Source organism: Aythya fuligula, chromosome 1 (assembly GCF_009819795.1).
Source record: "Aythya fuligula isolate bAytFul2 chromosome 1, bAytFul2.pri, whole genome shotgun sequence".
Lineage (NCBI taxonomy): Eukaryota > Metazoa > Chordata > Aves > Anseriformes > Anatidae > Aythya > Aythya fuligula.
In genome coordinates this window covers 190031857-190047504 of record NC_045559.1, presented here as the reverse complement: position 1 = coordinate 190047504, position 15648 = coordinate 190031857, and the positions used below count along the sequence as shown (strand labels likewise).

Here is a 15648-nt window from a genome sequence, read left to right as displayed (position 1 = left end):
ATCTCACACCTCTATTTTGCAAGCAAATGTTTTTTGTACCCAAGCGCCACTTTTGTTAAAACAGTTAGAAAAGATTGATAGAAATAACCTATAAACGTGTCCCGTATCCAACTGCAAGAATTGGATTGATTGCATCCTTCTGAAGGTTCATTTATCAAAGTTAGCATTGTTTTATTTTAATTGTTACTCAAAGGGAACAACTACACAAGTACAAGCTACATTCAATTTATTTTTCACAATAGCAGCTAGTGAAAGTAGAGGGGAGAAATGCACAGGGTTTGGTAAGAAACACACTCAGAGACGCACGTGGGCACAGAAGTCCTGGGGACTGACTGGCCATCCCAAAAGGTCCTTGGAGAGCTGGGATTCTTGGAGCAGGCAGCATCCCACAGCTTTGGCTCAGCCTGCACAGCAAGGTGAGCCCCTGTGGCAGCTTTGCCTTTTATAGTTTCTGGGTGGCCCAGCTGAGTGTCCCAAGGCCAGCCACCTGCACATCCCACCCCAGTTCATTTTGGGGCTGGAAGCTGTGATCTCCTACGTGATTCATGCAAACCCCTCTTCTTCTGACTTAAGACCTGCCCTTAGTCAGGCCATGCTCTTCCACACCATTGAGCTGCAAGGTCTACCAGAGCCTACGTGGAGCTACACTTACCTCATCTCACCCTTGTAACCACCTAACACGTTGGAGTATCAAAACCAGACTGAGGCAATGAGAAAAGTGGTCACAGATGTCCCCCACAGTTACAACAGGCTGCGAGAAACACATCACCCATCTCCTCTCTCCCTTTCCACTCTCCAAGTGTGCATCCATACAAGTGTCCACTTGCTGCAGATCTGCCAGCAGCAGCCCACCTGCCAGCTCTGCCAGCCTCCTCGTCATGGCCCCCAGGCCCACAGCCTCCTGGGATTTCTGTGAATTTGTCCCCAAAGCAACCAGCAACCTGTGGGTGCCTGCTATCCTCTGTGGTCCTCAGGCCTTACAAGAAATCTGAGGAAGCTACTGCTCAGCAGACTGACCATAGCATGATACTGAGCTGAAGATCCCTGAGACAAAGGAATTCCTCAGGAGGGCATCCATGCTAACAAAATCATTTCATTGCCAGGGTAAGGGTATTTCAGCAAGGCACCCAAAAAGCGGTTTGTACCACGTGGAAATGAGGACTGCACACCCATCTCCTCCCCTGTTCCCCTCTCCTTCCCTGTATTATGCCTCTTCCCAAGACAGCAGACAGCACACTCTCCTCAGACACATCAAATTAAAGTCATGGAGATTATTATTCCTCTGGTTGTATCTTAGGGAGAATAGGAGGAACAGGACTCCTGAAGAAGCTGGTGAAGGGCCTGGAACACAAGTCCTGTGAGGAGCAGCTTAGGGAACTGGGTTTGTTTAGTCTGGAGGAGGCTCAGGGGAGACCTTACTGCTCTCTGCAACTGCCTGAAAGGAAGCTGTGGGGAGCTGCAGGTCGGCCTCTTCTCAGATAACCAGTGACAGGACTAGAAGGAATGGCCTCAAGTTACACCAGGGGAGGTTCAGGTTAGAAATGAGGAGACATTTCTGCTCAGAAAGAGCAGTCAGGCACTGGGACGGGTTGCCCAGGGAGGTGGTGGAGTCACCGTCCCTGGGGGTGTTCAGGGAAAGGTTGGACGTGGTGCTTGGGGACATGGTGGTGTTGGTGGTAGGGTGATGGTTGGACCAGATGATCTTGGAGGTCTCCTCCAGCCCTAACGACCCTGTGTTTCCATGATTTTAAATGTTCCCCCGTCGCCACACACCAGCTCCTCGCCCACCTCCCCCTCTCCCCGCTCCGTGCCCGCCATTTCCTGCGGGCTCCCTCCCGCCTTTCCCTCAGGCTCCCCCCAGCCCCACCCCGGGGGCTTCCACTCCGCGTCCCCAGCACCTCCAAGAGGAGGAGGAGGAGGAGGAGGAGGAGAGGACAGAGGAGGAGGAGGAGGAGGCGGCTGAGGAGGAAGACGAGGAGGAGGCGGCCCAAGCGGGAGGGCTCTGCCGCGCCGCCGCAGCGCAGCCGAGGGGAGGGCGGCCCCGGCGGGCAGCCGGTGCTGAAGGGACAGCGGCCGCCCCTGCCCGCCCCGTCCCGCCCCGGGCGGCCGCAGGGAGCCCCCCGGGAGCGGGGCGGGGGGGAAGCGGCCGGCTCGGGGCTCCCGTCCCTCCGCCCGCCCGTGCTGCCGCCCCCCCCTCCCGCCCCGCTCGGCCCCCCCCCGCCCGCCGCCGCGCCCATGCCGGGCGTTGGGGCGATCGGAGCGCGGTGCGGGCACCGCTACCGCCACCGGCCCCGGCCCCGGCCCCGGCCGCGGGAGAGCCCCCGAGAGAGCCCCGAGGAGGAGCCGGGCCCGGGCGGGGCCGCCATGGACGCGGCGATTTGGATCTACCAGTTCCGCCTGATCGTGCTGGGGGACTCCACCGTGGGCAAGTCCTGCCTCCTGCACCGCTTCACCGAGGGGCGCTTCCCCGGGCCGCTGCACTCCGACCCCACCGTGGGGGTGGACTTCTTCTCCCGCCTGGTGGAGATCGAGCCCGGCAAGAGGGTCAAGCTGCAGCTCTGGGACACGGCCGGCCAGGAGCGCTTCAGGTAAGGGGCCCCCCGGCTCCCCGGCAGCCCTTCGCCGCCCAGCCCCAGCCGCCAAGTGGCCTCCTGCCCTCCCTGCGCCCTGCCTGGGGGTGCCGAGCCCGCAGCTTGGTGGCCGGAGGGCCCCGCAGCCCTCCCCGCTTCTGACTTTGTCATCGCCTCCCCCGCAGCGCTGCCCGCCAGCTCCCTGCCCTCCGTCCCCGCAGCACCGCAGGCCCTGGCACCCGCTGGGGCGTTACACCTGCCTCGGGCACCTGCCCCGCTATCCACCAGGGCAGCGAGAGCGCAGCCCAGCCAGCTCCAATGCTGCACCGAGTGCTCAGCCCTCTCCCATCCCCTCTCTGTCACAAACAGTTTGCATACAGCGTTGGTTTGGAGCCAGGTAGGTGTGAGCAGGGCGCTATCACGCAGCCCATCTGCCTGCTGTGCCCTGTGCTGCTTCACCCATCACTGGGTCCAGCAGTGGGGTTGCGATGGGTCCCCACACCGACAACAGCAGAGCCCTTTCTGCTGCCTGGCTTCCTCTGCAACAGTTGTGCAGAGCCTGGCACTCGGCTCAAGAGGTGGGGTTTCAGCATCTTACCAGGGGAGGTGAAGCCTTGTTCCATAACAAGCACCACAGTGAAACAACAAAAAAAAAACTTTCCTGGGCATGCATGAGTCACAGGCTTATATATATTTTTGCAGGCAGGCCTCTGAAGGGTTAGGAAAGAAATTACCAGTGATAATGGCAAGCTCTTAACATTTTTCATCCTCCTCGTGCTTTCCAGCAAAGAAGGAGAAATCCTTGTAAACAAGTGACTAAGGAGGTATAATCTCTTTATTTTGAATTTGCTGACGAATAGCCAGGATGGCCAATGACAAGGCACTTGACTGAAAGGAATGCAAATACAGAGTTTTGCATACATCCTAACTCCAGTGATAGCCATCGTTTACAAGGGGATGCTCAGGGGATATTCAGTGATGAGTCATGCATTCAGCTGCTTTAAAATTTACCAGGAGTATACATCTGTGTTTTTTCCAATGCCCAGCAGATACAAGCTGGGGGAAGTAGTTTTAAACATCTGTGGTTGTTTTTCTGCTAGAAGTTTCTTGTTGTACCAAATATCGCAGCATTTATTGCATAGTCTGTTTTGCATGTACTCAAGTAAATTATAAATATTTTACTAAATTATACACCACAGGTTAAAAACTTGCATGTTCTGCTCTCTGCTACTGGAGAAGTCTACACAAGCAAGGATAGTCTTGGGGAAGAACTAATTATTCTGAGAAATAATCCAATTTTGCGGAATGCCGAGCAGTTTGCAGTTAACATTCCCAGTTGTGCTCTAATTCACTTGCTTTGGTACTTTACAGGAGGTAAAACCAGCTTTAAAAGCTCCTCGGGGAGTTCCCGTGTGCAGGACAAATGCTGGCTGTATAATCACCCCCTTCTCTTGGTCCCAGCCATTAGGGACGTTGCCCGGGGACAGGTGGGACCCACCTGCCATCACACCATCTTGAACGAGAGCACTTATTTTCTCAGAGAAATTGCTTACCTGTGCCTAGTTCATTGATGCCTCTGTATCTGAACTGGGTTTCTTGCACGTTCTTAGAAATCATCCGTAACACGCCTCGTTTGCGTTACTGCTCAGAGGAAAAGTCACTCTTAACGCTTCCGCAGGCAGGCTGCAAGCACAGTTTACTTGTTATGAGCTCAGCCAGTGCGGTTACTTACTGTATCTGTGGGGACACCAGTGGGGCACCAGTAAGCAGGATCTCCCATGGTGCGGGCTGCCATACAGACAACGTGCCTCGTGTCAGTGCCTCAAGTGGGTCACTAGAAAAAGAACCTACAGACCTGCTTAGCGTAGACTCAGGTCCATAACGTAGACTAAGGAAAAGAAGGGATTCTCCCTTTCTTCTTAACTTGGGGTTAGTTGTCATTTACAGCAGTCTGCTGCTCTGACTGTTTGTTTCACATGGTCTACTTCGCTGTGATTCGTTTGGTTTAATTTTCCTGTATTTAAAACCAAAAAAAAGGAATTTTAATCATGGAACTTCCAAGGCTATGAAGCAATGCTGCTAAGACAGAGAACTGATTTCAAGAAGTTAGGCACATAATACTATGGGAATGCCTCAGCTACATTAACCCCGTTAATATAGCAGACTATGATATTAACTAGGTACGTTCTGTTTCCAACACATCTTGAAAATAAAACACTACCCTTACTCTTCTTTCTGAGCAAGCAGTATGTATTTTCAAAATTGCTGTCATTATAATGTAGTCTTTAGTCCTAGTATAAAATAACTCCTCAAAACTAGATAAAGCTTTCAGTGAAGGTTTGGTTCATCTGGTAAGCATCAGTGAAATCATAATGAGAAAGAAACACTATGACTGATTTAAAGTCATCCTAAAGCCATGGACTGATGTGATTAATACATCTTCTAATTCATTTTCAAAAACAATTGTTCAGTGGCCGTCATCTTACCAAGACTTTCCTTGAGCGTATTAATTAGGGTCTTACATCTTTAGCCTAATATTTAGATCAAGCTAAGAAGATGACTTCTTTTTGAGCCTGTACTTTCCCCTGCCATTACGCTACCGTAATCAGAATAAATGAGTGGAACGAACACGTGCTCTACGTGGGAAGTTATCATTTCAAAAAGAATTTACAATCTGCATTTAACAACTACTCCCATTAAAACTAAAGACTTTAAAGTTATCCTTTGTAAAAAAAAATCTAACATATCATTACTGTACATCATAACATATGCCTTCTTGAGGAGTAGTCTCACCTCCAGCAGTTCCAAGTGTAGATCAATCTGGAGGAACCTTACAGCATTCGATATCAAGGTGTTGTGGTTCCCTTTTTGTCCTTGTAGTCTTACCTTTTAACGGGTTCTGGTCGGGGGAAAAGTGATTTTCTCCAGCCTTTTATCTGTATTTACCTTTCCTTTATTACAAATGCCAAGCATTTTCCAAAAGGAGCAAAAATATTATTCATACAAGTATTTTTGCTGAAAATCAGGATTAAGGACAGTCTAGAGGATGCTAGGACAGTCCGTATTTAACAGCAGCATAGTTAAGGAGCTTTGTAACCTAGATTTTGTTTGCATGGAGTGGGGGAGAAAATAAGAATTACCTTTTCAATAACGCTTACATCAATTTTTGTAACTTCCAGACAAAGATGGTATAATGTGTTACATATTATACTGGCCAGAGACTGCAGCATACCCACTGTCAATGGCCGGTGTGCCATGCACTGCGAGGAGCTGCACTGCAAGGAGCTGCACAGCCCCAAGACCCCAGGCAGAAGGGGTTGCACTCACCTCTGTAGGTAGGAGGGTTGTTTCCCTTTCCTTAGTGCTGCTTCCTTAGTGCTTTTTCCTTCCTTTAGTACCTACTTCCACTTGAAGCAGCCAAACTCCCTCCTGAAACATTATCAGCTTGCGCCTCCAACAAGGCACACGCAAAGGCATTGTTAGGACATTTCCATTACCTATTGCTTCGAGAAGGGTTCAGAGTCTCCTGTGAAAGAGAAGTGGAGAGAGGAGGAGAGGAGGCAGCAAAGAAGTATCAGGCACAAAGGAACAGAAGAAAAACGAAGTGTCGTAGGCAGAATGATAAGACACGTGAAAGGTAGGTGCGGGGATGGATCGGAGAGTTCAGTCCCCTTTCATTCAAAGCCACAGGCAGATTTGCCAGATTCTAAATCCAAAATAAGATGTGCTTCCCACTTCCAACACATAGTCTGAAGGCTTTTCAGGAAAGCAGACTTCATTGCCGGCCATCTCCCTCATTTTAGAATGGGGGAAGAATGAGGGAAGCCTTTAGAAGAAAGGCTGGTCTTTGGCCATTATTTTTTCATCCTAATCCCACCCTGTCCTTGGCTGAAGGCTCTCCCACTGCCAAAGGAAATACTCTCCTCTCCCTCCTTCCCCACAGAAAATGAATCATGGTGCTGCAAGTGACGCATTCCCTTCCATAATGCTAGTTTTATGGCAATTAATTAGCTGAACCAGAATTATCTGTCTACATAGGAAGACATTTCGGGAATTTAGGATCTACATGGGGATAACTGGAGCAATTGGAATCTGAACATCCTTTACGTATAAGCTGGACAACATTAAACCTTACCCACCGTCCGCTCCTCATCCTGACCCTAAGGTTTTCTTCTTCTCTTCAAAAAGGAGTTTTCTTCATAAAGGAGTTAAAAACATTTTGCTTTTGGAGTCTGATCCTGCAATGCTTACCAAAGCGTGTGTAATCCCGTCAGGGGATTCTCTGCTCATCAAAGAATCCAAGGAGGGCTGGTCTGGTTTTGTCTAGGGTCCGTACTCAGGTATCTTGTCTCTGATAGAGTCTCTGAATTCTCCAGGGTACTCTGCTAGCCAGTACTTTCAATTTGAGGGATTTCCTGAGACTGATGTGGTTTATCTATTTACTAAACCTCAATCAGTCTCTTGTTTGGTCTGCTGTGCATCACAGACAACCTCTCTGCATTCATAACATCTTTCCCAAGGAGATCCACAAGTCTACCAGCTGCTGCACGAAGAGCCAATTTTTCAGTTTGTTTCTTTTGAGTCTGGCTCCCAGCTATACTTGGCAGCCTCGAGCTTTTGTACTTGAAGAGGTTAACTTTGAATCTTTATCTGCTCTGCCTGTGGCACTCGTGGTTTTGTAGACCTCTGTCGTATTTGCACCACATTGTCTCTTTTTAGGCTGCAGTGTCCTCGCCAGCTTGGGATTGCTTGCTTTGTTGAGATGGTGCTGCTGTAGAAGGGCAATGTCGTGTGTTGAAGGCTTTTTCCTTCAGTTGTATCAGCTGAAGGCTGCTGAGAAATACCACTTTAAAAGCTATTAGAAGATCTAGGGCTAGATATCACTTAGTTGCCTGGTTGCTGGGGTGAGATCCAGAGCCTTGTATTAGGAAGGTTCCTTGCACAATGCCTGAAGCATCAGACCGAGCACAGCCTCAGGTGGGACGTGTCCCAGGGACAGCAAAGGGGAAGTGATGGGGGTGGGAGAGGGACCAAAACCAACCCTGCTTTGAGGGGCTTCTGCCACGTGAAGTGCACAGCCTGGAGTCACCTCCTGGGAGCAAAGGTAGGAAGAGAACAGAGAATGCCCTCCCTGTTCGTGAAGTACAGGTGCCTGTAGCTCCTATAAAATGAAGCTCTTAGGGTTCTGAGCACATCAACAGTCTGCAACCTCTTGCTTTACCAGGGGCCTGGCTGCTTGGCGTCCAGCCAGTTCTTGCTGTTTCTTTACAATAACAACACAAAACATTCCTGCAGGAAGCAGGAAAAGTGTGCTTGGACACATCTTTCCTAATCTCGGAGTGCATCTTACCAAGAAGGCCATTCAGGGGTCTGGGTCAGTGTTTCTCACTCCTAATGGTGGCACTGCACAGAGAGGAGTACAGGCTTTTTGAGCCAGAAGCAGGAGTACAACTCTAGACTGGTGAGTAAGGGCTTTGCTCTGAACAGCAGCACTGCAGAGTCTGACCAGTGTTGTAAGTCCTTTGTGCATTTTACATTACCTGGCTAAGGGATGAAATATCTGAGTGCTCCTGGGTTCAGAACTTAAGAAGTGCACCTTGAAAAATCCCTGTGAACTTGTCTCTCATGCACAGATCCAACAAAAGAAGAGAGTATTCCTCCCTTCACTCAACTTCTGCGTTTGCTTAGATGAGCCCAGCACCTCCTCTTCCCCTGAGGGCCTACGGCCAGTGGCCCCCAAGCTTTCCAGATGACTCTCAGCCCTCCTTATCTATTGCTGGCCACCTTGCACACTCATCATCAGGCTTTTCGGTGAAGACCTACACAGCATATTGACATGGTCTGCACCATCTCTAAAGGTGGAAGTGCTCTGAGCAGAACGCTTGGGGTGGCCTCTGTAGTGTGGGCCCTGTGCACAGGGCCCTGTGCCTGGTGAAGCGATGCATAGGGAGCTGTGTGAGAGGTAGGTGCTGTCACTAAGAGAAAGCTCACCTGCATTTCCTGAGGAGCTGGAATCCATCTGAAGGTGTTTGGTGTGTTCCCGAGGAGCTGCTCCTGGGACACTCGGGTTGGTTTCCAGCTGTGACAGGAGCCGAGGGAAGGCAGGCGCTGCCCTGTGAGGCGCTCCCAGCCTGCGCAGAGGCAGAGCACACAGGCCCTGCAGAGCTCGTCTGGGCACCACGGTTAGATACAGAATCATAGAATCACTGTCATTAAGGCTGGAAAAGCCCTCCAAGATCATCTGGTCCAACCATCACCCCACCACCAATGTCACCCACTAACCCATGTCCCCAAGCACCACGTCCAACCTCTCCTTGAACACCCCCAGGGACGGTGACTCCACCACCTCCCTGGGCAACCCGTCCCAGTGCCTGACTGCTCTTTCTGAGAAGAAATGTCTCCTCATTTCCAACCTGAACCTCCCCTGGTGCAACTTGAGGCCATTCCCTCTAGTCCTGTCACTAGTTATCTGTGAGAAGAGGCTGACCCCAGCTCCCCACAACTTCCTTTCCATGCAGCTGAGTGGAGCACAGCTAGAGATGTTGGTCTTTTAGCTCTGCCTAAGCCTTGCTGAAGGCACCTAAAAGTCCTATAACCTTTAGGCATAACATTAATGAGGTAAAATTTGCTCTTGTACTTAGTTTCATAGGGTGAGAGAAAAAAAGAAGCAGAGACTTACCAGACCATGAAGTACACCCACTTTACACAGTTCATTTTCCAAGTAACTCTGACATCCACTGATACATTTGTCCATACTTACTCTACTCTAATTGTCGTATTTAAGTCAAATATTTTGCATCTGTGGGATGTTTCAGATACTGTTGAACAACCCACTATGTTCGTGTGCCCAGATGTTTTTCCCAGTTTTTGCGATGCGCAGCCCAGAGTTACAGATGCTTTTTAATCATCTTTGTTACAGGCAACATATACAGAAAATTAAATATAATGGCCTAGATCGCCAGCTAGTGCCAGTTGGCGTAGCTCTGCGGAACTGAGTTACAGCCAACAAGGGTACACAATTCCATGTGTAAGCACGCAGTAAGGCAATAAATACTGCTCTTCAGTGCTCCACTTCACAGACACACGATACAACATTATTCTACATAAAAATGCTAAGCAAATGATGCCATGCTTTTTCAGTACTAACCTTTTTTTTCAGCTGCTAATATATTGCTTTGGCATAACTGCTTTCAGGACAGGTTCTTTTTCTTGAAAATTGGTTGTATTAGCTATCACTTTTCGAAACCAAATCCTGTTTTTGTCACACACTTCAGCTCTGTCTGGAACAACCTGAATTGTTTTGATGTATTCATCTGTCTTTGCAACTGTTTTACTGAAAGAAAAAAAAAAGAAAACCTGAAGCAGATCGTTGTGATATCTTTATTTAGTACTTCACAAAATACAACAGCCTTTATTTATGGTCATTTTTCATACCCAGGCTATGTGAGTAAGTTGAGGGTGAGACCCTATTGTCTGCAGATTTAAACTGCTCAGAGATGTACTCCATGGAGTACTCTGTTGCTGGAAACATAGGAAAGATCTTTCTAAAACATTAAGACAAACAACCGCCCCCCCCTTTATCTAAATAAAACCCATTCAAATGCAGTTTGCTGTGACTACATTAATTTAGTTATGCCAAGTAATCTAAGCCTTATCTAACTGCACTTACCTATCTGCAATATGACTGCTGCTCCTAATTATGCCTCGGTGTTCAAATTGTTAGAAAACACTATCTGAAATGTGATTAAGTGAAAATCAGAGGGAGCTCCTTTTATGGCAAGATGCAGCTGTGTGCCATTCATCCTGATTCAAATGTTTTGAAGCTCCATTCTCCGCATAATCTTAAGATAAAATATAGTTAATTCCTTAATATATGACAGTTAATATAGATTTTATGTCTCATTTCATCTGGAGAATACTTACATATACACTCTTGCTATATGTTTACACTACTACTATAGTGCTTGCATCCACTTCTAGGTAGGCCATCCCTTCCTTTAAAATGTCGCTTCTCACCTTCTCCATCCTGCCCTATTGCACATGATTACAGACTTAAAATCATTTTTTAGTCCCCATATCTTTCTCTACATTCTAATTAACTTTTTTTTTTTTTTTAATATGTTATTATTATTCTACAGCATATTAAAAATCTTTCTGGAGGAAGGGTCTCCTTCTTCCAAAATTACTTCCAGCGAATGGCCTGGAACATAGAGGGCTGAAAAGCAGAAAACATGTCCACCAATCCTGGAAGTGCCAAAAAATAATAAACGTAATTAATGAAGAGCTTGTGAACCTCCACATGAATGATATGCTGGAAGTAGAAGTGTTCTTTGTCAGTGCTGTAACAAGTGTGTGTTTGCCCAGCTCAGTTAATATTATACAGTGTTGTTGAGGGAGCTTCCTTCCTTGGTCAATTGACCTCTACAAGCACAAATAACTCGGGATTATCTGTACAATATTTTCTATCAAACCATTAGTCTGTAAGGAATACAAAAGGATACAGTTTACCTGTTTCATTTTAAAATGACTGATTAGAACAGAGTGAAGTGAATATTCATATAAAACTGAAGGACTCAGACTTTAACAAATGCTGTCTATATATATATATATATATAAATATTGTCCTGTGAACATGTGCACAGTTTGCTAATAAAGAGTACTTTGCAGAAAAATTCAGCGTTCAAAATTGGCAATAGAAATGTTGACTTCAAGAACATTTAGAATATGACTTCTGAAGTAGGAAAAAAGAAAAACGATCTTTTTTTTTTTTTGTGGAAAAGGTAAATTAATAAATTCCAGTTAATTTCGAAAAAGCAGTTAGTTCATAAAACTTACAGTGGGTCAAAAAGGAACGTTATCACATGGAAACGTATCTTGTTTACAAATAAAGTGAAAAAATATTTTAATTTTCTTTTTTGTGTTTTTCTTCACAGATCAATAACACGATCTTACTATCGCAATTCTGTCGGTGGCTTGCTAGTGTTTGACATCACAAATCGGCGATCTTTTGAACATGTGAAAGACTGGCTAGAAGAAGCAAAAATGCATGTACAGCCCTTTCAGATTGTTTTCCTGTTAGTGGGACATAAATGTGACTTAGTATCACAGCGTGAGGTTACAAGGGAAGAAGCTGAAAAACTGTCATCTGCCTGTGGTATGAAATACATAGAAACCTCAGCAAAAGATGCCACAAATGTTGAAGAGTCCTTTACAATTCTTACACGAGACATCTATGAACTTGTAAAAAAAGGAGAAATCACAATACAAGATGGATGGGAAGGTGTTAAGAGTGGCTTTGTTCCAAACGTTGTGCATTCATCAGAGGAAGCCGTAAAGCCCAGAAGACAGTGCATCTGCTGAATGTGTAGCATGCCAAAGAGCACATCAGGTGTTCAGAAGACGACTCCAACCTAAATAACAGAATAATAATTCTGAAACAATATGAGATCATGGCATAGCTGAATCATAGGATAATAATTTGGTTTTGTGTCCTTTTGTCTAATTCATAACTTCATAAAGCTTTAAGTGCTTTTTTTTTTTTCTTTTACAGAGTACAATATCTTTATGTGGTCTTCAGGAAAAGAAATTATAGATTGCTAAAGGAAAAATTAATCCTATAGCAAGACGCTGTGCAAGCGCAATAATCACCGTGACAACATCCTCTCCTGGGCTCTGTACTTTGAATACAGTTTAAAATCAAGCCCTGCTAGGTGAGGATGAGATGAGCTTATTACTTTTGTTCATCCTGCCTTAGTTTTGGACAAGAAAATACCATACCTTATACTTTTTTAATGTGATTCTTTACTCAAGTGCAGCATTGCTCATCAACATTGAAGTTTAGTAAACTGTAGAATTTCATAATAAAGATAATTCTAAATAAAGCAAGCTGAAAGATTGCTCCAATAGCAAACACTTTTGATATGATTATGAATACAAGCCTTACTAAAGAAAAAGAATGTTTTAGAAAAGATGATTTATTTGTATATGAAAATGGGTAATAGAAGCAATGAAATTTAGCAATGAAATTTACTATTAAATATTTTCTGAATTGCCAATGAAACTAAATGTAACATCACGTATGATCCAGCTATTTTGACTTGTATACAAAATAGATTTCCCAACTGCCTGTGTTACATTTTGGAGGCCAGATCCTCAGCTGGGTAGTTACCATAGCCACACTGATGCCTAAAGAATTGCGTTAATTTACACAAACAATTTCCATATCACCTTAAAAAAAAAATAAAAATCTACTTCTAGCTAGATGTAAAAAGGAATTTAAAAGTGCTGCAACCCATGGGGACCCAGACCTTGCATTTGAAGAGAATAAGGATTGGTTTAATCTCAGCCAACAAATGTTAATTGGTTGCCCAAAAAATAAAGGTTTTAAAACCAAAACTGTTACAAGTACAGTGTTTGGAGAAAAAAGAATTTCTGAAATAATTCTTGGCTACAGGCAGCAAAGTTGGAGAAGCCCTATTCTAAGAGAGCAACACACGATAGCTTTTAATAACAATAATAATAGGAGAAATCTGTGATCATGTAGCATTTTACTGAGCTTGAGGTCATTCTACTACTACTACTCTGAATATAACACACACTAGCTTTACGCAAACTGTGCCCTGTATGTCTAGCACTTAAAAACCAAATGAGTCTGTGTCTATTTTATCTCTAGTAGTGTAACAAGGTGGCTTGATCTCCAGAGTTGATAAGCATCTACAGTTTACCTGAGCATACTCATAACCTCTGAACATCAAGCCAATTACTTTCATATAAAGACGTGTTTTCAGGTTACAATTCTCCGTTTTCATGGTCAAGGAACAGGTCCATCTAATCTTAACTTTTTTCTTCAACAGTTGTGCAATTGGTTTTCCTTCAGATTACTTTTAGGTCCTTTTACAAGCCTTTTGTAAATATTACATGCTGTCAAGACAAGTTGGTTCCAGTCAATTTCTTCATTTAGGGCCACTAAAAATCATTGTCTTCTGAGGGAACAGAAAGGTTATTTTTTCAATAGTCTGAGTCTCATTTGCACTGAGGCACAGTTATGCTGTCGTAGAATGATACAGAGGCCTTAATATAAACAGGAATCAGCCTTAATTCGTTAGCAATTAAAATAGTTAGGTAATTCTAGTCTCAGCATGCCACAAAGTAATTGCTGTGAGCCTGATTCTCTATTAAACTACACATTTTAGTCATTTCTACCAATTCCATTTTGATTTGAGGGCATTTTAGGCACTCTAAGTAAACATCCATGACAACAGATGCCAAAAGCTAGTGCAGAAATCAGGTTGTGTGCATTTGACACTGATTATCATAGTGGGCCCATGTTGTGTATCTCAAAAGATCTTCTCTTAGTTGTTTAAGAGGACAAAATGGACCAATAAATAAACCGGTGGCTGGGGAGCCAACAGGCCTGAAGTCTGCCACTGGGTCACTGTGTGTTTGTGAGCAAGGCATTTAAGTTTTCTGTGCCTCACCTGTATCTCAGAAATGGAGCTGATCGTTCTTCCTGGCATTCACAAAGTCCTTTGAGACCCAGTCTGACTGAAGGATCTCTGGTCTGGACTCTCTGTGTGTGCTATCTGTTGTAGAGCGTTTAGCGGATGCAGTATCCATGGGATGTGGATGCTGCATTCTCCTATCATACCAAAAATGATTTAAAAGATTAAAACAGCTATATAAGTACCAGGTATTGCTGTTATTATAAATCTACTTTTCATTACACATTACCTTCAGGTTAAAATCTTTTCCCTTAAACTTTTCTTCCTGAATACTCTGGAACCAATGAGCTTTTCCTTCTGTATGAAGAAATCTGCGTGTGTGCAGCAGAGAAGGGGCTGGGAGAAGAGGGGAGGGAGGGGAGGTGTGCACAGAGAAATAAACACTCGTCAGAACAGAGCCTTAACAACCTCTGCTGCGAACGTTGTACCTGTAAGTGTCTGTCACATTTATTACAGTGGGAGTAGAGCTTTGAACCAGCTTCAACTGTGTGATGAACTGGTGTTGTCAATGCAACGAGAAGAGAAATTCACTGCATTTTCAAGTACTGTGCACATCGTTGTCTTATTTGTAACTCCTAAAAATGTAGATTAACGTGTACATTCAAACATTGTCTATCCTGACGATATATTAAACCAATACCATACCTTCTCACTACATGCTTGCAGTTAATGGAAACGTCTGATAAATAGATTACGTGCTGAAATATGTCAGTTTGCTTTCAGATGCTTTGCACTGAGTGTATAAGTAACAGGTTGAACATGCTGTAGAGCAGATTATAGTTCAGTGCATGTATATTCCTTTTTTTTCTCCAAGAAAGGACAAATGCGATGCTTACTATTGATACCAAAATGAAATTTCCATAAATTTGGCAACCTAATTAGAAAAGTAGAAAAGATTAAAAATGAACAAACAAGAACAAAAACCAGTTGCAAATTAAAGTTTGGTAAATCCCAGATAGGAAAAGGAAAAAACAGTTAAAATAAAACCTGTTTGTATTTGGGTTCGCAGGTCCAGCGAATGAACGGATATGAGAAACTGTTTTTGATTTCCTACAGTTTTTAACTTGCATTGCTTTAAGTTTGATAAAGAAAAAAATAATCTTTCTCTGCTCATTTAAGTGTTTTATACATGATTTCTTCAGATATTTTGGCTTGCTTATAACTGGATTTGTCCTGTGCAAGAAACAGAGCATAGCTACACACCTCAGGAGTCGTGTCAGGGAATCAAGGAAAAAACCTGAGGTAACACACATTCATAGCATTCATTTCTGCCGTCGTTATGGAATAGGCCTACTGAGCTAACTCTGTGCTAGATGGTTGAATTCCTGGTGGCTGCCCTGTGCTCACAGAAAATAATGCTGCTTAACTGGGTGCCCACGTGCACTTGAGTTGCTCGGTGCTGAGATCCCCCTGCTCCAGCCAACCTGGGACTGGCACCCGGGCTGCTTACTTAGAGCAAGGATGGGTGGATCCCCAAACCTCACAGGTATGTCAGGCACTGTGTTCCAGCTCCCTCGCACAGCACACACCTCCTTGCTCTCTTTACATAATTAACATCCGGGAGAGCAATTTTCCCC

General features: G+C 44.9%; 1 protein-coding gene across 1 annotated transcript; it reads left to right on the top strand.

Annotated features, from left to right (window-relative positions):
- The first annotated feature begins 2080 nt into the window (after positions 1 to 2080).
- On the top strand, positions 2081 to 14723 carry RAB39A (RAB39A, member RAS oncogene family). The gene is made up of 2 exons (XM_032197012.1): positions 2081 to 2588; positions 11504 to 14723. Exons 1-2 carry the CDS (start codon positions 2236 to 2238, stop codon positions 11928 to 11930), a joined length of 780 nt encoding a protein of 259 aa, XP_032052903.1. The 5' UTR covers positions 2081 to 2235; the 3' UTR covers positions 11931 to 14723.
- Positions 14724 to 15648: the final 925 nt, after the last annotated feature.